General features: G+C 44.0%; 2 protein-coding genes across 4 annotated transcripts in view; one reads left to right on the top strand and one right to left on the bottom strand.

The window, feature by feature from the left end:
- Window positions 1–965: 965 nt before the first annotated feature.
- On the top strand, window positions 966–22,216 carry LOC115101563 (E3 ubiquitin-protein ligase CBL-like). Of its 3 annotated transcripts, XR_010460671.1 has the most exons (13): window positions 966–2,190; window positions 9,884–10,030; window positions 12,807–12,963; window positions 13,185–13,306; window positions 14,106–14,243; window positions 15,291–15,510; window positions 16,385–16,543; window positions 17,029–17,178; window positions 17,313–17,371; window positions 17,766–17,849; window positions 18,068–18,132; window positions 18,323–18,812; window positions 18,893–22,216. XR_010460671.1 is itself a non-coding variant. In XM_029621040.2 (12 exons), the coding sequence occupies exons 1-12, from the start codon at window positions 1,772–1,774 to the stop codon at window positions 18,349–18,351; spliced, it is 1,749 nt and encodes a 582-aa protein (XP_029476900.1). In that variant the 5' UTR covers window positions 966–1,771; the 3' UTR covers window positions 18,352–22,216. The 3 variants fall into 3 exon arrangements, 2 of the variants coding, with proteins under 2 accessions (XP_029476900.1, XP_029476895.1); XM_029621040.2 differs by having other exon boundaries at window positions 18,323–22,216; XM_029621035.2 differs by lacking the exon at window positions 18,323–18,812 and having other exon boundaries at window positions 967–2,190; window positions 20,641–22,216.
- Window positions 22,217–22,315: 99 nt separating this feature from the next.
- Window positions 22,316–22,674, bottom strand: part of LOC115101804 (trypsin-like) — a 7,788-nt gene continuing 7,429 nt past the window's right edge. Inside the window, exon 6 of the mRNA XM_065007973.1 lies at window positions 22,316–22,642. Coding sequence (XP_064864045.1) covers window positions 22,490–22,642 — 153 coding nt within the window. The 3' untranslated portion in view covers window positions 22,316–22,489. The remainder of the gene's footprint in view (window positions 22,643–22,674) is intronic.

The raw sequence follows: 22,674 nt of genomic DNA, 5'->3' as shown, positions 1-22,674 counted from the left end.
CGTTAAGCCCTGAGGTGTTGCTTTATCTGTTTAAAAAAAAAAACAGGTTTGCTGTCCACTTGAGCAATATGAGATGGAACGGACTTCCATGCAATAATGGCTTTATATAATACTGTACGCTTTCTTGAATTTGTTCTGGATTTGGGGTCTGTGAACTTATTGAACTTATTCATGAGCTCAACTTGAACTATAATTGTCTCGACAAGGTGCAAAATCAGACAATATTAAAATATGGACCACAACACTTGACAGTGTGGATTTGTATCATGTCTGTTGATTTGTGGTTTTTGTCCTGTCAACCAAAAATGAATAGAAAAGATGTATTCATGAGTCTGTGGCGGTTTTTAGACACCTCCAACTTTATCCCATTAGGATGGCATTTACTGTTCTCTCTAGATAGTTTCCCTTTTCAAACGTTACAACAGAGAAGAATATGGTGCTAACAGTTAAATGCCATGTATTTTCTGCTTGGTCCCACGGTCTCACAAAGGGAAGACAGCAGTTGAGAGCTGCTTTACACATTAAACATCACTGGGCCTTGACCTGCAGTGCAATGACTTCACATACATGCTGTAGCACAGTGCTCTTCATCTTAGTGACATCTAATCACTATAAGTTTCCACTACTCTCTCTCTCTCTCTCTCTCTCCCCCGCTCTCTCTTTCTATACTCTCTTTTTCTCTTCTCTCTCTACTCTCTCTTTCTTACCACTCTCTACACGACACACTCTTCTTGTGGGTATTCCCTGTTTCCTCCTCCCCCCTCCTTTCTTAGTAATAGTTTACCTCTAAGCCCAAACCTATCTCAGCCTCACTCCACCTTCACACACAAAGACTAGAAACCTGTTTGTCTGGCTGCAAACCCGGAAGAACATCAAAGAAAGAGAGTGAGAGCATGAACAAGTGACACAAAACAAAGAGAGAGAGAGAGAGCATGAACAAGTGACCCAAAACAAAGAGAGAGAGGGGCCAGCCAGAGTCAGACTGAGACACAAAAGTTTCCGTTGTGCTGCAAAGAGAAACTGGGGTCTATATCTGAGTATGTTGTAGATGAAATCAGAGAGAGTTACGCCACATGGGGTGAGAGATAGTGCCTGGGCACAAGAGCGTAAAATGTTGAGTAAGAAGGGGAGGAGAGAACAGGGCAGGAGAGGGGTTGTTTAGGAAGGGTGAGTGGTTATTTGTCTCTTGTTCTGCCCTCCCTTGCTCTCTCTCTTTCAGGGTTTTCTCTTTATACTTTCTCTTTACAAACTGAACGGGAAAGAGACTGTTTAAAAAATATTGGCTACTTCTGGAGAACTGACCAAGGAAATTGAGGATTTATGAAGTGAGGACTTTATGAATGCAGGCTTGAAAAAACACAATTTTTGAAAGATTGTTTGTAAACAGTTTTGAGAGATTATTTGTTTGCACTTTTCTGGATAAGACGTTTCCCCTCCACTCTTTCTAAACCACAGCAGTTGTCTCCATTCCTGTTGGACTATGGTATATTCTGGCGCTCTGCCCCTATCTGGGTTACCTGATTTCATTGAATTACTGAGGAACACCAGTGAAGATATATTGGATAAAGTGTGCTCTTTTCAACTCGAGCTGTCAACCATAAAGATACAATGACATCATTTACTAAGCTGTCCATGCCAGACATGACAGACATCTAGACCACTCCCTCATTCAACTGTCACAGATAGGGCTGCCAGACACAAACCGCCAGGCTGCACTGAACAGATCCCACTCGGACTAACACACCACAACCAGGAATCCCTCCTCAGGACAATGGCCACAGGAGGGAACGGGCTAGGATCTGACCGGAGCCTGACATCCACCTCCCAGCCGCCCAGTGCCTCTGACCGGAGCCTGAAATCCACCTCCCAGCCGCCCAGTGCCTCTGACCGGCGGCAGGTGGACAAGGCCCTGAAGAGGCTGGAGAAGCTGCATCGGCTGTGTACCAACCCCAGGCTGGGCCTGAGGAACAGCCCCCCGTACCTCCCTGAGGTGGTCTCAGAGACAGCCACGCTGCTCACCCAGGTGTGGGAGCCGTACAGGGGGCCTGCAGCAAGGGGGCAGGCCCCCCGGGGGGACGAGGGGGAGTACCTGAGGATCCATGCAAGACACCTGCTGGATAAGACTAACCGGGCCGTGCTGCTGTTTAAAGAGGGGCGCGATAAGATGTTCGAGGAGATGTCCAGCTACAGGTGAGAGAGAACAACAAGGGCCGAACATAACTTGATATATGGGGTCGTAAACAATATCTTTGTAAAAACTCAAACGGCTCAGAAAGTGACCTGCATGTGTCTCCAGTTAGGATTTGGCACATAATCCAATTATCATAAGCATTGTCAGTGTTGGGGAAGCTACTCTAAAAATATAGTTTACCAAGCTACCAATTATTCTACACTGGAAGAAATGAAGCTACACTAAAGTTACCGTTAAGAAAATATAGTTTACTACAGAATGTATAAAAAATTAGGAATACCTTCCAAATATTAACTTGCACCCCTTTTGCCCTCAGAACAGTCTCAATTTGTCGGGCCCAAGCTTACAGTGATATCTGATATCTGTCTGTAGTGCATGGTCTAGCAGACAGACTGTATACGTTTGTGCCATGTGAGGGGCCAGGGGGAGATTTCTGTCCAGGCTGAGAGACATGATGCTCGTCACGATGTCGATAGTGTCATTTTGTTATCTAGCACAGACCTATTGCTAACCCTGAGAACTCATTTTCTAATTGTTTATTAGATTTGTCAGTTATAATCACAAGTAAATGACTATATAGGATAATCTGTAACCCCAAATAAAAATCTTAAACACACTCCACAATAACTTTACATAAAGCCTGCCAAGCTCTTTTGGCAATGCCAGATGCTCATACTGTGTCAGGACAAAACAAGACTTTTAGTCCGTACAGAGAACTTTGTTTAGCAATTCTAAACTATGAAATATTTCCCAATATAGACACAGTGTACAAAACATTAGGAACACCTTCCTAACACCTTCCTAATATTGAAGAAAGGTGTTCCTCAGACAGCCTCAATTCTTTGGGGCATGGACTCTACAGGGTGTTGAAAATTTTCCACAGGGATGCTGGCCCATATTGACCCCAATGCTTCCCACAGTTGTGACAAGTTGGCTGGGTGTCCTTTGGGTGGTGGAACATTTTTGATACACACAGGAAACTGTTGAGCGTGAAAACTCAGCAGCGTTGCAGTTCTTGACACACTCAAAGCAGTGAGCCTGACACCTACTACCATACCCCGTTCAAAAGCACTTAAATATTTTGTCTTGCCCATTCACCCACTGAATGGCACACATACACAATCCATGTCTCAATTGTCTCAAGACTTAAAAGTCCTTCTTTAATCTGTCTCCTCCCCTTCATCTACACTGATTGAAGTGGATTTAACAGGTGACATCAATAAGGGATCATAGCTTTTACCTGGATTCACCTGGCCAGAGCTAAATCTTTTGTACACTCAGTATAGTTCACTAGATCCATAAGAAATCTAATTCTGAAATGTCATAGACTACAAATTGCAAGAACAGATCACTTTGGGGTCATATGTTAACAGAATGTGTAATTAAGCCTATTAAACACAAAACTATGTTTCAAGTGAGAATTTAGGTCTGATGCCGAAAAAGGAAGGAAATGATTGCCTACTACACCTATATATTATTTTCCTTTTCCAAATAAAAAGTGTCTAGTCCCAATATTTAGCTACATCACAACAAAGTAATTCACTACTAAAAACACTACCAATATTTGAATTGAGTTCAACTACCACCAAGCTACTGCTAAATGTCGTTGAATTACTAGTTGAACTACATGGAGTTCCCTACTCCCCTACACTGCACATTGTTGACATGGTTTTTGCTCTCCTCCTTCACTTTTAATCTAGCATGAATAAACATGAATACTTTTTTATATCCATAAAAGTGAAAAAATTACTACTCAAAAAACATTATGGGCTATAAGACTATTATACCATACCAGAAATTGAACCCTGAGGATACCAATGATTTAGAGTCCATTTTAGGATGTTGACCTTTTCACCCAAAAAAGGGCTGACCTTTACTAAGACAAATAAATCAGCTGTGGGGTCAAGGGCAGGGCACGTGTCCGAGATATCTGACTTCACCAGCACCATGACACAGACTTTCCGCCAATATTCTCAATGCCCAATATTCAAATAAATTCAAAGTAGCTAAAGCCAACTAGGAAAATTAAAATGCATGGTATTAGATTGTCAAATTCATAAGGACTTGATTGGCATTAGACTTGATATGTACAGTAAGTGAATTTTGGAGCACAGCCAGAGACAGAGCAGAACCACAATGACACAAATAGACCTGAGCACCCATTAACATCCATTTATAGTACCAGTGAGACAAAAATGAACATTCCCAGTTTCCTCAAGTCGGCTGTCTTAAAACAAAAACACAAAATCAACATGGCATTTAGGTTCGCGCTACTGCAGCTACATTTAGTTATTTAGTAGTTGTGCCGTTTTTAAGGTGGGTATTTTGGGAAGAAATGTATCTGAGTGACTGTTCCGTTGAGACTACTAATGTCTCAGAGAGACAATGGAGTGGACCTGAGGCTTTATCATGCTAATGGTAACTGGGTGATCGCAACAACTCTCTATACGGGCCATGGAGAAAGGCAGTGTGGTTCTCTGAGACGTTTCATGGTGGTGTTTTAAAGTCAATCATGAGCAAAATTATGTAAATATTGTATCTTATTAATACATTTGGAAATGTTTTAATATTGTTTCTTACATTTGTTAATTACTCAAAGTACAAAATTAAACAAATATTTCTCAATTATACAGTTGAAGTCAGAAGTTTACGTACACCTTAGCCAAATACATTTAAACTCAGTTTTTCACAATTCCTGACATTTAATCCAAGTAGAAATTCCCTGTCTTAGGTCAGTTAGGATGACCACTTTATTTTAAGAAGGTGAAATGTCAGAATAATAGTAGAGAGAATGATTTATTTCAGCTTTTTTTTCTTTCATCACATTCCCAGAGGGTCAGAAGTTTACATACACTCAATTAGTATTTGGTAGCATTGCCTTCAAAATGTTTAACTTGGGTCAAATGTTTTGGGTAGCCTTCCACAAGCTTCCCACAATAAGTTGGGTGAATGTTGGTCCATTCCTCCTGACAGAACTGGTGTAACTGAGTCAGGTTTGTAGGCCTCCTTGTTCGTACGTGCTTTTTCAGTTCTGCCCACAAATGTTCCTTGCTCCCAAGGATGAACCAGATTTATGGAGGTCTACATTTGTTTCTCCTGAGGTCTTGGCTGATTTCTTTTGATTTTCCCATGATGTCAAGCATAGGCACTGAGTTTGAAGGTAGGCCTTGAAATACATCCACAGGTACACCTCCAATTGACTCAAATGATGCCAATAAGCCTATCAGAAGCTTCTAAAGCCATGACATCATTTTCTGGAATTGTCCAAGCTGTTTAAAGGCACAGTCAACTTAGTGTATGTAAACTTCTGAGCCACTGGAATTGTCCAAGCTGTTTAAAGGCACAGTCAACTTAGTGTATGTAAACTTCTGAGCCACTGGAATTGTCCAAGCTGTTTAAAGGCACAGTCAACTTAGTGTATGTAAACTTCTGACCCACTAACGCTAAACACATAACAGTTTTACAATAAAACCGAAAAGTCTGTATTATCTGTGAAATCAAGAAAAAGCTATGAGCTATGTGTAATTTTTCCAAAATGCTGAATCTCACTAATGGTAAGAAGAGCAGGGCTTGGCTACAGATGCATGTTCAGTGCAATGCAGTACAGCAGGACTGGTAAGTCTTAACACAACTGTTATTCCCTTCGCTCCTTGTCGTCCGTATTTTGCTCTCTGAATCTACAGAATGTGTGTATCATGAAATCACATCAATTTGCATTATGCCATGTCATAACAAAAGTTTAAATAAACAACTGAGAGAGGCAGATTATCGTTAGTTTATATTAATAACACTCACATACAATGAAATAACCATTCACCCTTCCTACTCGCCCACACTCTCCTTCAAACCCTTCTCTGTTCATGGAAAGCAACACACAAACAAATATAGACGTTTCTCTGTTCTTATACGTTTTTACACACTGCCCACGCCTGGGTAAAATGCCCTAGTTTTCTATAAAGCTAAATTCAATGGCAGGGAAATTGCCATTGAGTCAATGTAGTGTTGCTTTGGCTTTGACAAGCAGTGGCAAGTCCCTGCAGGTGCAATTGCAATTAACCACGATTGTTGCAACAATAAGTAACACCTATAAGGTAGATATTATATATTACATTAGTGATAACAGTCTACCGGTAACTATACCACATGCACTGTCGCCTTGTTGGTCTGCAGTGAGAGGCAGGCATATAGTACTGTCACACATACTGTAGATACAGTAACAATGCCATGTGAGCTCTTTCTTTCCAATAAGAAGTTGCTATGCTTTACACACACCATTGAGCTCAACTGTAGACAGGATGCAGTGAATGAGTGTGGTGGAAAGTAAGAAATGAACATGGTCAACCAGGTTAGTTAAGGATGGAAACTTCAGTCCTGCTCTCAACTGCCCGTACAGCCAGAGATGAGAGAATGGTTGAGACAGTGATTGGAACACACAGTAAGAGGTTTATGGCCAGATCGTTACTGTCCCTGGCAGGCTGATAATAGACACACAAGGGAAGAACCACTCAGTAACTTTTGAGTGTCTTGTTGTTGGTCAAGTTGCTAACGGAAAATTCTGTTTCTGCGGCACAACACGAACAAGGACAGGAAGAGCAAGACTGTGACATCCTGTTTGTACAAGCACGAATGTACCTGTGTGTGTGACATAGCAAGAGAGAGAGAGAGAGAGAGAGAAAGAAAGAGCACATCAGAAATCAGCTCAATGTAATTGAAGAATCCATAGAATCTAAACACTTCTGGGAAAATTGAAAAACAACACGAAGAGTTATCTATCCAAAATGGAGATGTATGGATAAACCACTTCTCCAATCTTTTTGGCTCTATAACAAAGAACAAACTGAAAAAATATATACATGTGTCACGTTCTGAACTTTATTTCCTTTGTTTTGTCTTTATTTAGTATGGTCAGGGCGTGAGTTGGGGTGGGCAGTCTATGTTTGTGTTTCTATGTTTTTCTATTTCTGTGTTTGGCCTGATATGGTTCTCAATCAGAGGCAGCTGTTTATTGTTGTCCCTGATTGAGAACCATATTTAGGTAGCCTGGGTTTCACTGTTGGTTTGTGGGTGTTTGTTTCCGTGTGTGTGTTTGTTGCCACACAGTACTTTTTCGGTTTGGTTATGTTACATATTCGTTTATTGTTTTTGTATTTAATAGTGTTCATTGCTTTTGTTATTAAAATTCATCATGAACCCTTACCAAGCCGCATCTTGGTCTGATCCTTACTCCTCTTCAGACGAAGAGGAGGAAATCTGCCGTTACAACATGATCAAATACAAATCTTAGAATCAACTATTAAAGACTACCAGAACCCACTGGAATCCAATTACATTGAATGAACTGCAGGACAAAATACAAAACCTCCAATCCAAAAAGGCCTGTGGGGTTGATGGTATCCTAAAGTAAATGATAAAATATACAGACCACAAATTCCAATTGGCTATACTTAAACTCTTTAACATCATCCTCAGCTCTGGCATCTTCGTCAATATTTGGAACCAAGGACTGAGCACCTCAATCCACAAAAATGGAGACAAATTTGACCCCAATAACTACCGGGGGATATGCGTCAACAGCAACCTTGGGAAAATCCTCTGCATTATCATTAACAACAGACTCGTATATTTCCTCAGCAAAAACAACATACTGAGCAAATGTCAAATTAGCAATTTACTAAATTACCGTACGACAGACCACGTATTCACCCTGCACACCCTAATTGACAAACAACCAAACAAACCAAAACAAAGGCCAAGTCTTCTCAGGTTTTGTTAATTTCAAAAAAGCTTTCAACTCAATTTGGCATGAGGGTCTGCTATACAAATGGATTGAAAGTGGTGTTGGGGGAAAATATATAACATTATAAAATCCATATCCACAAACAACAAGTGTGCAGTTCAAAAAACACAAATTTCTTTCCACAGGGTCGGGGGGTGAGACAGGGTTACATCTTAAGTCCCACCCTCTTCAATATATATATCAACGAATTGGCGAGGACACAAGAACTGTCTGCAGCCACCGGTCTCACCCTACTAGAATCTGAAGTCAAATGTCTACTGTTTGCTGATGATCTGGTTCTTCTGTCCCTAATCAAGGAGGGCCTACAGAAGCATCTAGATCTTCTGCACAGATTCTGTCAGACCTGGGCCCTGACAGTAAAAGTAAGACAAAAGTAATGGTGTTCTAAAAAATATCCAGTTTTCAGGACCACAAATACAAATTCCATCTGGACACCGTTGCCCTACAGCACACAAAAAACTATACATACCTCGGCCTAAACATCAGGTAACTTCCACAAAGCTGTGAATGATCTGAGAGATGAGGCAAGAAGGGCATTCTATACCATCTAAAGGAACATAGAATTTGACATACCAATTAGGATCTGGCTAAAAATACTTGAATCGGTTATAGAACCCATTGCCCTTTATGGTTGTGAGGTCTGGGGTCCGCTCACCCTCCAAGAATTCACAAAATGGGACAAACACCAAATTGAGACTGCATGCGGAGTTATATCCTCAGTGTACAACGTAGAAAATAATGCATGCAGAGCAGAATTAGGCGGATACCCGCTAATGATCAAAATCCAGAAAAGAGCCGTTAAATTCTACAACCAACTAAAGGAAGTGATTCCCAAACCTTCCATAACAAAGCCATCACCTACAGAGAAATGAACCTGGGGAAGAGCCACCTAAGCCGGCTCTGTTCACAAACACAAACAGATGCCACCCAGTCCCAGGACACCAAAACAATTAGACGCAACCAAATCAAGAGAAAACAAAAAGATAATTACTTGACACATTGGAAAGAATTTACAAAAAAAAACGAAGTGAACTATATTGCTGTTTGGCCCGAAACAGAGATTACACAGTGGCAGAATATCTGACCACTGTGACCTAACCAGAATTAAGGAAATCTTTGACAATGTACAGACTCAGTGAGCATAGCCTTGCTATTGAGAAAGGCCACCGAAGGCAGACCTGGCTCTCAAGAGAAGACAGTCTATGTGCACACTGCCCACAAAAGGAGGTGGAAACTGAGCTGCACTTTCTAACCCCCTGCCAAATGTATGACATATTAGAGACACATATTTCCCTCAAATTACACAGACCCACGAAGAAATCGAAAGCAAATCCAATTTTGATAAACTCCCATATCTATTGGGTGAAATATCACAGTGTGCCATCACAGCGGCAAGATATGTGACCTGTTGCTACAAGAAAAGGGGAACCAGTGAAGAACAAACACCATTGTAAATAAAAACCTATATTTATGTATATTTATTTTCGCTTTTGTACTTTAACTATTTGCACATCATTACAATACTGTATATAGACATAATATGACATTTTAAATGTCTTTATTCTTTTGTAACTTTTGTGACTGTAATGTTTACTGTTCATTTTTATTATCTGTTTATGATCTATTTCACTTGCTTTGGCAATGTAGACATATGTTTCCTATGCCAATAAAGCCCCTTAAATTGAATTGAATTGAGAGAGAGAGAAATAGAGGGATGCATTACTGCTTGTTAGAGGGTACAATACCCATTATGTCTATGCGATCTAAAGTTTACTTTCATTCTAGCTGCCACTGTTGCATTTGAAGCTATGGACCAGAAAGCCTACCCTTATCACCCTAGTTGATACATTGTAAAAAGCTCAGAATAGCTTCATGTTATTTTCTGTTATTCACAGGAGAAACTTGACCAAGCTGTCCCTGCTCTTCAGTCACATGCTCTGGGAGCTGAGGGCCATGTTTCCAGAGGGAAGCTTTCAAGGCGACACCTACAGGCTGACTAAGACAGAGGCCGGAGAGTTCTGGAGGCGAGCATTTGGAAACAAGTGAGTGTTGGGTGGGGTAACAGTGAAACTAGAATTGAATAAGGGACGTGGACTTGACAGAACATTCCACAAATAGGAACAGTCTATTTGTATATACACTACCGGTCAAAAGTTTTAGAACACCTACTCATTCAAGGGTTTTTCTTTATTTTTTCTATTTTCTACATTGTAGAATAATAGTGAAGAAAAAAACTATGAAATAACACATGGAATCATGTAGGAACCAAAAAAAATCTAAATATATTTGAGATTTGAGATTCTTCAAATGACCACCTTTGGCTTGATGACAGCTTTGACATTCTCTCAACCAGCTTCACCTGGAATGCTTTCCAACAGTCGTGAAGGAGTTCCCACATATGTAAATGTAAATATGTGGAGCACTTGTTGGCTGCTTTTCCTTCAGTCTGCAGTCTGACTCATTCCAAACCATCTCAATTTGGTTGAGGATTGTGGAGGTCAGGTCATCTGATGCAGCACTCCATCACTCTCCTTCTTGGTATAATAGCCCTTACACAGCCTGGAAGTGTGTTGGGTCATTGTCCTTTTGAAAAACAAACGATAGTCCCACTAAGCCAAAACCAGATGGGATGGCGTATCGCTGCAGAATGCTGTGGTAGCCATGCTGGTAAAGTGTGCCTTGAGTTCTAAATCAATCACAGACGGTGTCACCAGCAAAGCACCCCCACACCATAACACCTCCTCCTCCAAGCTTTACAGTGGGAAATGCACATGTGAAGATCATCCATTCACCCCACCGCGTCTCACAAAGACACGGCAGGTTGGAACCAAAAATCTCCAAGCAAGTCTCTTCTTCTTATTGGTGTCCTTTAGTAGTTGTTTCTTTGCAGCAATTTGACTATGAAGGCCTGATTCACACAGTCTCCTCTGAACAGTTGATGTTGAGATGTGTCTGTTACTTGAACTCAGTGAAGCATTTATTTGGGCTGCAATTTCTGAGGCTGTTAACTCTGGTATAATGAACTTATCCTCTGCAGCAGAGGTAACTCTGGGTCATCCATTCCTGTGGCGGAACTCATGAGAGCCACTTTAATCATAGCGCTTGAAGGTTTTTGCGAACTTTCAAAGTTCTTGAAATGTTCCGTATTGACTGACCTTCATGTCTTGAAGTAATGATGGACTGTCATTTCTCTTTGCTTATTTGAGCTGTTCTTTCCATAATATGGACTTGGTCTTTTACCAAATATGGCCATCTTATATATGCCACCCCTACCATGTGACAACACAAACTTTTGGTTCAAATGCATTAAGAAGGAAATACATTCCTCAAATTAACTTTTAAGAAGGCTCTCCTGTTAATTGAAATGCATTCCAGGTGATTACCTCATGAAGCTGATTGAGAAAATGCCAAGAGTGTGCAAAGCTGTCATCAAGGCAAATGGTGGCTATTTGAAGAATCTCAAATATAAAATATATTTTGATTTGTTTAACACTTTTTTGGTTACTACATGATGATGACAATGTAGAAAATAGTAAAAATAAAGGAAAACCCTTGAATGAGTAGGTGTTCTAAAACGTTTGACCGGTAGTGCAGGCACAGTCTTTTTCTAGTCTTGTGAAAAGTATTCTGTTCCTCCACTTGCAATTTTTGATCTTCTTTTGGCACATTGTCATTCCTCTCACTTTCACTCTCTTTCTCTCTCTCACTTTCCTTCTTCCTTTATCTCCCACCCCTGTCTCCCTCTCCTCTCTCCCTCTCCTCCCCTCCTCTCTCTCTCTCCTCCCCTCCTCTCTCCCTCTCCTCCCCTCCTCTCTCCCTCTCCTCCCACCCCTCTCTCCCTCTCCTCCCCTCCTCTCTCCCTCTCTCCCTCTCCTCCCCTCCTCTCTCCCTCTCCTCCCCTCCTCTCTCCCTCTCCTCCCCTCCTCTCTCTCTCTCCTCCCCTCCTCTCTCCCTCTCCTCCCCACCCCTCTCTCCCTCTCCTCCCCTCCTCTCTCCCTGTCCTCCCCTCCTCTCTCCCTCTCCTCCCTCCTCTCTCCCTCTCCTCTCCACCTCTCTCCCTCTCCTCCCCCTCTCTCCCCCTCTCTCCCTCCCCTCCTCCCTCTCCTCCTCTCTCCCTCTCCTCCCCTCCTCTCTCTCTCTCCTCCCCTCCTCTCTCCCCTCTCCTCCCACCCCTCTCTCCCTCTCCTCCCTCCTCTCTCCCTGTCCTCCCCTCCTCTCTCCCTCTCCTCCCCCTCCTCTCTCCCTCTCTCTCCTCCCCTCCTCTCTCCCTCTCCTCCCCTCCTCTCTCCCTCCCCCCTCCTCTCTCCCTCTCTCTCCTCCCCTCCTCTCTCTCCTCCCCTCCCCTCCTCTCTCCCTCTCCTCCCCTCCTCTCTCCCTCTCCTCTCCTCCTCTCTCCCTCTCCTCCCTCCTCTCTCCCTCTCCTCCCTCCTCTCTCCCTCTCCCCCCTCTCTCCCTCTCCTCCCCTCCTCTCTCCCTCTCCTCCCCTCCCCTCCTCTCTCCCTCTCCTCTCCTCCTCTCTCCCTCTCCTCCCCTCCCTCCTCTCTCCCTCTCCTCCCCTCCTCTCTCCCTCTCCTCTCCTCCTCTCTCCCTCTCCTCTCCTCCCCTCCTCTCTCCCTCTCCTCCCCTCCTCTCTCCCTCTCCTCCCCTCCTCTCTCCCTCTCCCTCTCCTCCTCTCCTCCCTCCCTCTCCTCTCCTCCTCTCTCCCTCTCCTACCCTCCTCTCTCCCTCTCCTCTCCTCCTCTCTCCCTCTCCTCCCCTCCTCTCTCCCTCTCCTCTCCCTCTCCTCCCCTCCTCTCTCCCTCTCGTTCTCTCTCCTAGGTGTATTGTACAGTGGAGCAGTTTTAAGCAGCATCTCCGTAGGGTCCATTGCTTTGAAGAGGGGATGGAGTCCATGGCTCTAAAGTCCACTGTAGATCTCACCTGTAACGACCACATCTCAGTGTTCGAGTTTGACATCTTCACCAGGCTATTCCAGGTACATGTGATCCATATATGTTAGCCCTGTTCTAAGTAGCCCTACATCCTGGTTAATTAGACACCTCACATAATGTTCAGTGAACATGCATTCTGTCACTTTCCAAGACGTCTATCCCATTCTTTCTCTCCTACTGTCTAAAGAAAGCCAAAACATTCCAAAGTGGAAAAAATAACACATATTTCAACTGATAGTAAATATGTCCTCCCATCTCCTGTCAGCCCTGGAGGTCTCTTCTGAGGAACTGGAACCAGTTGGCAGTGACCCACCCCGGCTACATGGCCTTCCTCACCTACGACCAGGTCAAAGCCCGCCTCCAAAACTACCTGCACCGGCCCGGGAGGTGAGGACAGGAGAGATTGTTTGCGGGTGACTGGGTTGGGGTGTGGCGAGAGAGAGTAGATGAAGGGAAGGAACAGGGGGATAGGAAGGACTCAGGAGAAAAGACAGGAGATGTACCATACCCCACAACAATATCTGCAGTGATTACTTTTAATGCTGACATAATAATTATAGTGATAGTAAACAATAATACCTAGATACGTAGAGGTAACTGCCAAAATAATGGAAAAACTTGACAAAATGACGGGTACAAAGTATAGTGAAAGAAGGTGCTTCCACACAGGTGTGGTTCCTGAGTTAATTAAGAAATTAACATTCCATTATGCTTAGAGTCATGTACAAAAATTCTGGGCAGGCCATTATTTTGCCCATTATTTTGGCTACTATGGCTATGCCCCTATAAGATGACACCCACAGAGCATGAGAGGTCACTGAATGGTTTGATGAGCATGGAAACAATGTAAACCATCTGCCATGGCCATCTCAGTCACCAGATCTCAACCTAATTCAACGCTTATGGGAGATTCTGGAGCACCGTTTTCAACCACCATCAACAAATCACCAAATTATTGAATTTCTCGTGGAAGAATGGTGTTGCATCCTTCCAATAGATTACCAGACACTTGTAAAATCTATTCCAAGGATGAATTGAAGCTGTTCTGACTCGTGGTGGCCCAACGCCCTGATAAGATACTTTATGTTGGTGTTTCCTTTATTTTGGCGGTTACCTGTATTTCATGGTCAAATCTGTATGTACTTCAGTAAAGACGTTTCCATGTGAACTCTGTATCTCTGTCCAGCTACATCTTCCGTCTGAGCTGCACTCGGATGGGCCAGTGGGCCATTGGTCATGTGACAGGTGATGGCAGCATCGTACAGACGATCCCCCAGAATACACCTCTCTACCAGGCCCTCATCCAGGGCTTCAGGGAGGGCTGGTAAGTAAACACACACATGGACACACCGCAGGAGGTTGGTGGAGCCTTAATTGGGGAGGACAGGCTTGTGGTCATGACTGGAGTGTAATCAGTGGAATGGTATCAGATACATCAAACACATGGTTTCCAGGTGTTTGATGCCATTCCATTTACGCCATTCTGGTCATTATTATGAGCCGTTCTCCCGTCAGCAGCCTCCACTGACACACACACACTAGTGATGTCCGGGTTGACACATATAAAAAGGTTCCCGCGGTTATAGTGGGGTGGGTTTAGGGTTATTAAATATTGTGTGGATGAAGGATTGCTGGGTGGCGGGTGGGTTGAATAAAGAGAAAACAAAACCATAAAAAATCCACAAACATTGAGGTTTTAATTGAATTATATTAGGCCTTCCGGCAATGGCTTTAGAGCATAAGCCTAAGCTTCTGGGCCTAACTGTACGAGCGCTAAATGATGTACACGCCAATTGCCAAATGCTTTTGGGATTGGCAGAAAAAGTTAACTTCGATACACTGAGGTAAAAAGGACAATATCAGAGTTTAATTCAATAAGAGAAAAGCCGGGAAATGGAGAGTTGAAAATAAAGAGAAGGGTGTAATGTTTGGGAAAGATTTGGTGAAGTGGTAAAAGAGGATGGAAGCAGTATCGGTTATGTTATTTATGTGTGATGACTGTGAGGTGATATACAAATCCGCCAGTCACAAGATGGGGACTTCAAATAGCCCCGTGGCAAGTCGAAGGAACTGTAGCCTACTGTTCAGATGGGTGAAATGGAAACCAAAATCTGGACACTAACAGTAGGTATATAGCCTCTCACATAGCCTTAATATTGACTCCTGCAGAACTAAGCTTGTCTTGTAGTAAAATGATACACCAAATGTAAGCTACATTTTGACTTGGGAATAGGAGTGCTGATGGGTTATTAAACATTGTGGGTGGGTGCAGGTGAACAAACAGCTGACCAACACTCACACACAACATTTGCACAGGCCTGTAATCGTTTTACATAATGTGTGTGTAATTCTGTGTTGTGTTTGTCTGCAGCTATCTTTACCCTGACGGACGTGATGTGAACCCAGACCTCACCAGTCTGTGTGAACCAGCACAGAGAAGCAGGGTCAAAGTCACAGAGGACGAGTATGAGATGTACTGTGAGATGGGTAGTACCTTCCAGCTGTGTAAGATCTGTACAGAGAGAGACAAGGACACACGCATCCAGCCCTGCGGACACCTGCTGTGCCAACCCTGCCTCACAGGATGGCAGGTATTCCTGCTCTGTGATTGACGACGTCACCAACAAAACCTTCAAAGCCAAACCACACATTGTTCGCTCACACAATGTCTCTGACATCACCCAGCCACATCCTCTATTATTAATATATGTCATCAACATACCAATTTGGGTTAACTGTATGGAATTGGTTTTTGGTCAGACAGTTAATGTCTGTAGTGAGCCAGCCCACTACACATCAGTAGGTGAACCGGCGTATTAGCACATAGAGCAGTATTGTGGGCCATCGTGTCCTAACATGTGGGTTAGGACTTCCTGTGTGAGCCGAAGCTTACATCCTCCTCATGCTACACTCACACTGGGGAGACTCACCCTTAGAGTTTCCACTCCTCGCCTGGTCACACACTCTTACACACTGTCACACACTGTCACAGTCACACTTCAGGGGCCAAGAATAGATTTGAACAGAATACTACAGTTTTTACCAAAGTGAACTACAGTAGAATGCTCAATCTTAATTTGATATGCTAAACCAGTTGCTTTACTGTAAGTGTAGCTTCATGCAAATAACACACAGAAAGGACATTATTATGGGTATTGTACTTTCAGCATGGGAAATGCATTGGCTCAGGAATGCTCTTGACGGAACCAAATTACTGCATCATCCCAGGGATCTTTTTGACATACAGCAATCATTTGCATTGTTGGGAAGGGCCCGGAACTATTTCACTGTTAGTCTATACCTGTTGTTTATGAAGTATGCTACAAATAAAATATGTGATTTGATTTGATACAACAATACACACACGTACACAGCCACGTGAGTTTCCACACATTAACATACAGTACAGATGTGTAGATAATGTTAATTCTGCTTAACCAAGTGTGATCATTCCATGTGTTGCAGAAGTCGGATGGACACACCTGCCCATACTGTCGCTGTGACATCCGAGGGACAGAGTCCATCCTGGTGGAGCCTTACCTGTCTGTCAGCGAGGAAGAGGAAGATGAAGATGACCTGGAGGATGTACAGCTAGTCATGAAAAAACTGGCCTATATGAAGAGGGTGTGTTTGCTTGTGTGTGGATGTGAGCAGTGTGGTGTGGGCAGGGTGGTGTGAGCAGGGTGGTGTGGGCAGGGTGGTGTGGGCAGGGTGGTGTGAGCAGGGTGGTGTGGGCAGGGTGGTGTGAGCAGGGTGGTGTGAGCAGGGTGGTGTGGACAGGGTGGTGTGGGCAGGGTGGTGTGGGCAGGGTGGTGTGAGCAGGGTGGTGTGGGCAGGGTGGTGTGGGCAGGGTGGTGTGAGCAGGGTGGTGTGGGCAGGGTGATGTGGGCAGGGTGGTGTGAGCAGGGTGGTGTGAGCAGGGTGGTGTGGGCAGGGTGGTGTGAGCAGGGTGGTGTGAGCAGGGTGGTGTGAGCAGGGTGGTGTGGGGTTCTCTTTCACTGTATCCATCTCATAGTGTTATTTTCTCTTGCATCCTTCTCCCCCCCCTCTCTCTCGCTCTCTCTCTCTCTCTCTCTCTCTCTCTCTCTCGCTCTCTCTCTCTGATGCAGATGTCGTCTGAAGAGTACCAGTTCCCCACCTCTCGCCTGGCTCCACCCCTCCCTCCCAAACACAGCACCTTCTCTCACTGCCCTTCCCCACAAAGCCCCTTACGGCCCTCCGATATACTGGCCAAATACTCCCACTCTAACTCGCGTTCTGTAAGTTCCCCCATACACACACTCTACAGAATTCATAGTAACAGTATCACAATGGAAAGAAGAAGTCTAACCCATATTCACTGATAACTGGGGCATCGGTAGACAGGTAAAGGTGTGTCCTTATTCCACCACAGGCTCACAATGACACCCCCTCAGACAGAGCGCACACACACCACACTGCCAGCACTAACAGGTGAGCTCTAAATGCCTACTGCATTTTAGGTTATTAAGACCTATTTCAAACGAATCAACAATATGGAAGATGTTTGTCGGAAAGAGAATAATTGTGTACTGTAGCCTACATCCTAAAGAAGCTCAGGAGATAGACAAATAAAATAGGGCAATGTAAGCAATGTTAGCTCACTGTTTGTTCCTCCCTTGGTCTGATGTTTACTGGCCATAGCCATACAGTTTACTGAATACATTTTATATAAACACTTTTGGTTTGTATGGTTTTGACAATAACCTGAAACCTCACCACTTTGTGTGTGACCTAATGTTACACAACTAAATATAATTAATTTGGTTACAGTACTTCCTCATTGAATTTGATTGAGAGCTCTTGTGTTCTGTCTCCTACCCTTAAGATGCCAGTGGGAGGAGCTAGCTAGTAGTGAGGAGGAGAATTCTGGGGGGTTCAGACAACCGCCCACACTCCCAATCTCTCACAGGTCAGCCATGCCTGTCCCCAATGGGACTTTCTTCAAAAAGTGTGTTTATTATTAGTGTAACACAATAATATGCTTGCTGTACATAAAATAGTAAATGATACAATACCATGTTTTAATTGTAAACATTATTTGTATAGCACCTTGCATTCAGTATTAGCTTTCCAAAGTGTTAAAACATGACGGTGGTGAATGTTGTTGTTGTGTTCTCTGTGTAACAGTGAGGATTCTGTCTCAGAGCCAAACCTCCCCTCCTGTTCCGTCTCCTCCCAGTCCTGTGGAGAGGGTGAGTATCAGAGAGGAGGGGGGAGGGAGGGAATGGAGGTCTGTTCTTTACCATAATCAACTATTTTACAGGGGCTTCTCCACTTACTGTAACACACACAAGGTTGACCCCTCACTAATCTCTGTCTTTCTCCCTCTCTCTCTTTCTCTCTCTCTCTCTCTCTCTCTCTCTCGCTCGCTCTCTCATACAGTTGAAGTCAGAAGTTTATATACACCTTAGCCAAATACAAATAAGTTTATTACAAATATGTTTTTCACAATTCCTGACATTTAATCCTAGTAAAGATTCTCTGTCTTAGGTCAGTTAGGATCACCACTTTATTTTAAGAATGTGAAATGTCAAAATAATAGTAAAGAGAATGATTTATTTCAGCTTTTATTTCTTTCATCACATTCCCATTGGGTCAGAAGTTTACATACACTCAATTCGTATTTGGTAGCATTGCCTTCAAATGGTTTAACTTGGGTCAAACATTTCAGGTAGCCTTCCACAAGCTCCCCACAATAAGTTGGTTGAATGTTGGCCCATTCCTCCTGACAGAGCTGGTGTAACTGAGTCAGGTTTGTAGGCCTCCTGACAGAGCTGGTGTAACTGAGTCAGGTTTGTAGGCCTCCTGACAGAGCTGGGGTAACTGAGTCAGGTTTGTAGGCCTCCTGACAGAGCTGGTGTAACTGAGTCAGGTTTGTCGGCCTCCTGACAGAGCTGCTGTAACTGAGTCAGGTTGGTAGACCTCCTGACAGAGCTGGTGTAACTGAGTCAGGTTTGTAGGCCTCCTGACAGAGCTGGTGTAACTGAGTCAGGTTTGTAGGCCTCCTGACAGAGCTGGGGTAACTGAGTCAGGTTTGTAGGCCTCCTGACAGAGCTGGTGTAACTGAGTCAGGTTTGTCGGCCTCCTGACAGAGCTGCTGTAACTGAGTCAGGTTGGTAGACCTCCTGACAGAGCTGGTGTAACTGAGTCAGGTTTGTAGGCCTCCTGACAGAGCTGGTGTAACTGAGTCAGGTTTGTAGGCCTCTTGACAGAGCTGGTGTAACTGAGTCAGGTTTGTAGGCCTCCTGACAGAGCTGGTGTAACTGAGTCAGGTTTGTAGGCCTCCTGACAGAGCTGGTGTAACTGAGTCAGGTTTGTAGGCCTCCTGACAGAGCTGGTGTAACTGAGTCAGGTTTGTAGGCCTCCTGACAGAGCTGGTGTAACTGAGTCAGGTTTGTAGGCCTCCTGACAGAGCTGGGGTAACTGAGTCAGGTTTGTAGGCCTCCTGACAGAGCTGGGGTAACTGAGTCAGGTTTGTAGGCCTCCTGACAGAGCTGGTGTAACTGAGTCAGGTTTGTAGGCCTCCTGACAGAGCTGGTGTAACTGAGTCAGGTTTGTAGGCCTCCTGACAGAGCTGGGGTAACTGAGTCAGGTTTGTAGGCCTCCTTGCTCGCACACGCTTTTTTAGTGCTGCCCACAAATTGTCTATAGGGTTGATGTCAGGGCCTTGTGATGGCCACTCCAATACCTTAACTTTGTTGTCCTTAAGCCATTTTGCCACAACTTTGGAAGTATGCGTTGTCCATTTGGAAGACCCATTTGCGACCAAGCTTTAACTTCCTGACTGATGTCTTGAGATGTTGCTACAATATATCCACATCACTTTCCGTTCTCATGATGCCATCTATTTTGTGAAGTGCACCAGTCCCTCCTGCAGCAAAGCAACCCCACAACATGATGCTGCCACTCCCGTGCTTCACGGTTGGGATGGTGTTCTTTGGCTTGCAAGCCTCCCCCTTTTTCCTCCGAACATAAGGATGGTCATTATGGTCAAACAGTTCTATTTTTGTTTCATCAGACCAGCGGACATTTCTCCAAAAAGTACAAACCTTTGTATTTTGGTACAAACCAAAGTACATTCATCTCTAGGAGACAGAACACTTCTCCTTCCTGAGCGGTATGACGGCTACGTGGTCCCATGGTGTTTATACTTGCGTACTATTGTTTGTACAGATGAACGTGGTACCTTCAGGCGTTTGGAAATTGCTCCCAAGGATGAACCAGACCTGTGGAGTTCAACCATTTTTATGCTGAGGTCTTGGCTGATTTCTTTAGATTTTCCCACAATGACAAGCAAAGAGGCTCTGAGTTTGAAGGTAGGCCTTGAAATACATCCACAGATACACCTCCAATTGACTCAAATGATGTCAATGAGCCTATCAGAAGCTTCTAAAGCCATGACATACCTTTCTGGAATTGTCCAAGCTGTTTAAAGGCAGAGACAACTTAGTGTATGTAAACTTCTGACCAACTGGAATTTAGATACCATGAATTGTAATTTCAATTATCTGTATGTAAACAATTGTTGGAAAAATGACTTGTGTCATGCACAAAGTAGACTAACTGACTTGCCAAAACAATAGTTTGTTAACAAGATATTTGTGGAGTGGTTGAAAAACGAGTTTTAATAACTCCAACCTTAGTGTATGTAAACTTCCGACTTCAACTGTATATATTCCTATCTAACATTTATCTTGAAGGTGGAGCAGCCTGGTTAGGGGCTTCAGATGAAGTGAAACAGAAGAAGAGATACAAATAAAGGAGTGAAAGGATGTCAGAGCTCGGGAACAGCCAGAGAGAGCGGGAGAGAACCATGTCCTGACGCTGGGAGAAAAGATAAGCACAACATCTCTGACTCAAGAATGGATGGATAATTGGAATAAGAAAGGTTGATTTCCACTGTTCCTGATAAACAGCCATTGTTAATCTTATGTACATGTATCTTATGTATGCCTTAATATGGAGGGAGAATGCCCTGTTGATCTACTAATAATGACATCAAAGTGAATGGAGAAGGACAGACTGATGGAGCAACTCACTGATGCCCTCTGCTGCACAGCAAACAGAGTAAGCTGCTGCACAGCAAACAGTGTCAGCTGCTGCACAGCAAACAGTGTCAGCTGCTGCACAGCAAACAGAGTAAGCTGCTGCACAGCAAACAGAGTAAGCTGCTACACAGCAAACAGAGTCAGCTGCTGCACAGCAAACAGAGTTAGCTGCTGCACAGCAAACAGAGTAAGCTGCTGCACAGCAAACAGAGTAAGCTGCTACACAGCAAACAGAGTAAGCTGCTACACAGCAAACAGAGTAAGCTGCTACACAGCAAACAGAGTCAGCTGCTGCACAGCAAACAGAGTCAGCTGCTACACAGCAAACAGTGTCAGCTGCTGCACAGCAAACAGTGTCAGCTGCTGCACAGCAAACAGAGTAAGCTGCTGCACAGCAAACAGAGTAAGCTGCTGCACAGCAAACAGAGTAAGCTGCTGCACAGCAAACAGAGTTAGCTGCTGCACAGCAAACAGTGTCAGCTGCTGCACAGCAAACAGAGTAAGCTGCTACACAGCAAACAGAGTTAGCTGCTGCACAGCAAACAGTGTCAGCTGCTGCACAGCAAACAGAGTTAGCTGCTGCACAGCAAACAGTGTCAGCTGCTGCACAGCAAACAGAGTTAGCTGCTGCACAGCAAACAGAGTAAGCTGCTACACAGCAAACAGAGTTAGCTGCTGCACAGCAAACAGAGTTAGCTGCTGCACAGCAAACAGAGTAAGCTGCTACACAGCAAACAGAGTTAGCTGCTGCACAGCAAACAGAGTTAGCTGCTGCACAGCAAACAGTGTCAGCTGCTGCACAGCAAACAGAGTAAGCTGCTGCACAGCAAACAGAGTTAGCTGCTGCACAGCAAACAGAGTCAGCTGCTGCACAGCAAACAGAGTTAGCTGCTGCACAGCAAACAGAGTCAGCTGCTGCACAGCAAACAGAGTCAGCTGCTGCACAGCAAACAGAGTCAGCTGCTGCACAGTTCCAATAACAGGTCACATCCTTCCATTGCTTGATGTGTGTATGTAGGGCATTGAAAATATGCTACCTCATAATTTACTCCATACTTAAAACATATTGCAAACCTAGGCTTTAATTCATGACTGCAAATTACAGTGTGGGGCAGAGTCCTTCAGAACTTTGTCCAGGATGTATGGCTAGTACGGTATATAGCCTGCATACTATAGTTGTATGTTAATATGATCAAACATGAAACCCAAATAAATATTTTGCACATCCCTCAAGTTGTTAAAATGTACTCAGAAGTTTGCCCACTGATCATATCAATACAAATCCACATAGTAATGAAAGTGTAGTTCCTAAGACAGACAGAAGGAAGATAGTGTAACTTCAGGCTTTATTGTGTTTGACATGCTGACACTTTGTGCTGAGTCTACTTTAGTATTGAACTAGGAGGAGAGAGAGAGAAAGAGAGTGAGAGAGAGAGAGATAGATAGAGATAGTGAGGAGGAGTGGAGGTCTGAGAGACAGGGAGGAAAGCAGCTAGTGGTGTTACATGTTGGCCTTCATGGTCTCATCGATCCAGGGGAGGAACTCACACACTTTGACATAGACTCCGGGGTGTCCGGGCACGGCACAGCCCTGACCCCAGGACACCAGGCCATGAACCTCACCCAAACACACTAGACCACTGCCAGAGTCCCCCTGAGAGAGAGAGAGAGAGAGAGAGAGTTTGA

Source organism: Oncorhynchus nerka, linkage group LG3, assembly GCF_034236695.1.
Source record: "Oncorhynchus nerka isolate Pitt River linkage group LG3, Oner_Uvic_2.0, whole genome shotgun sequence".
Classification (NCBI taxonomy): Eukaryota; Metazoa; Chordata; class Actinopteri; order Salmoniformes; family Salmonidae; genus Oncorhynchus; species Oncorhynchus nerka.
This window is presented reverse-complemented; position numbering and strand designations above follow the sequence as displayed.

Excerpts from the sequence above, each read along its gene's own strand:
- LOC115101563 (XM_029621035.2), top strand. The coding sequence starts at position 1,772 with ATGGCCACAGGAGGGAACGGGCTAGGATCTGACCGGAGCCTGACATCC. Across the intron at positions 13,307-14,105 it reads TACCTGCACCGGCCCGGGAG|CTACATCTTCCGTCTGAGCT; the intron begins GTGAGGACAGGA and ends ATCTCTGTCCAG. Across the intron at positions 17,372-17,765 it reads CACACTGCCAGCACTAACAG|ATGCCAGTGGGAGGAGCTAG; the intron begins GTGAGCTCTAAA and ends CCTACCCTTAAG.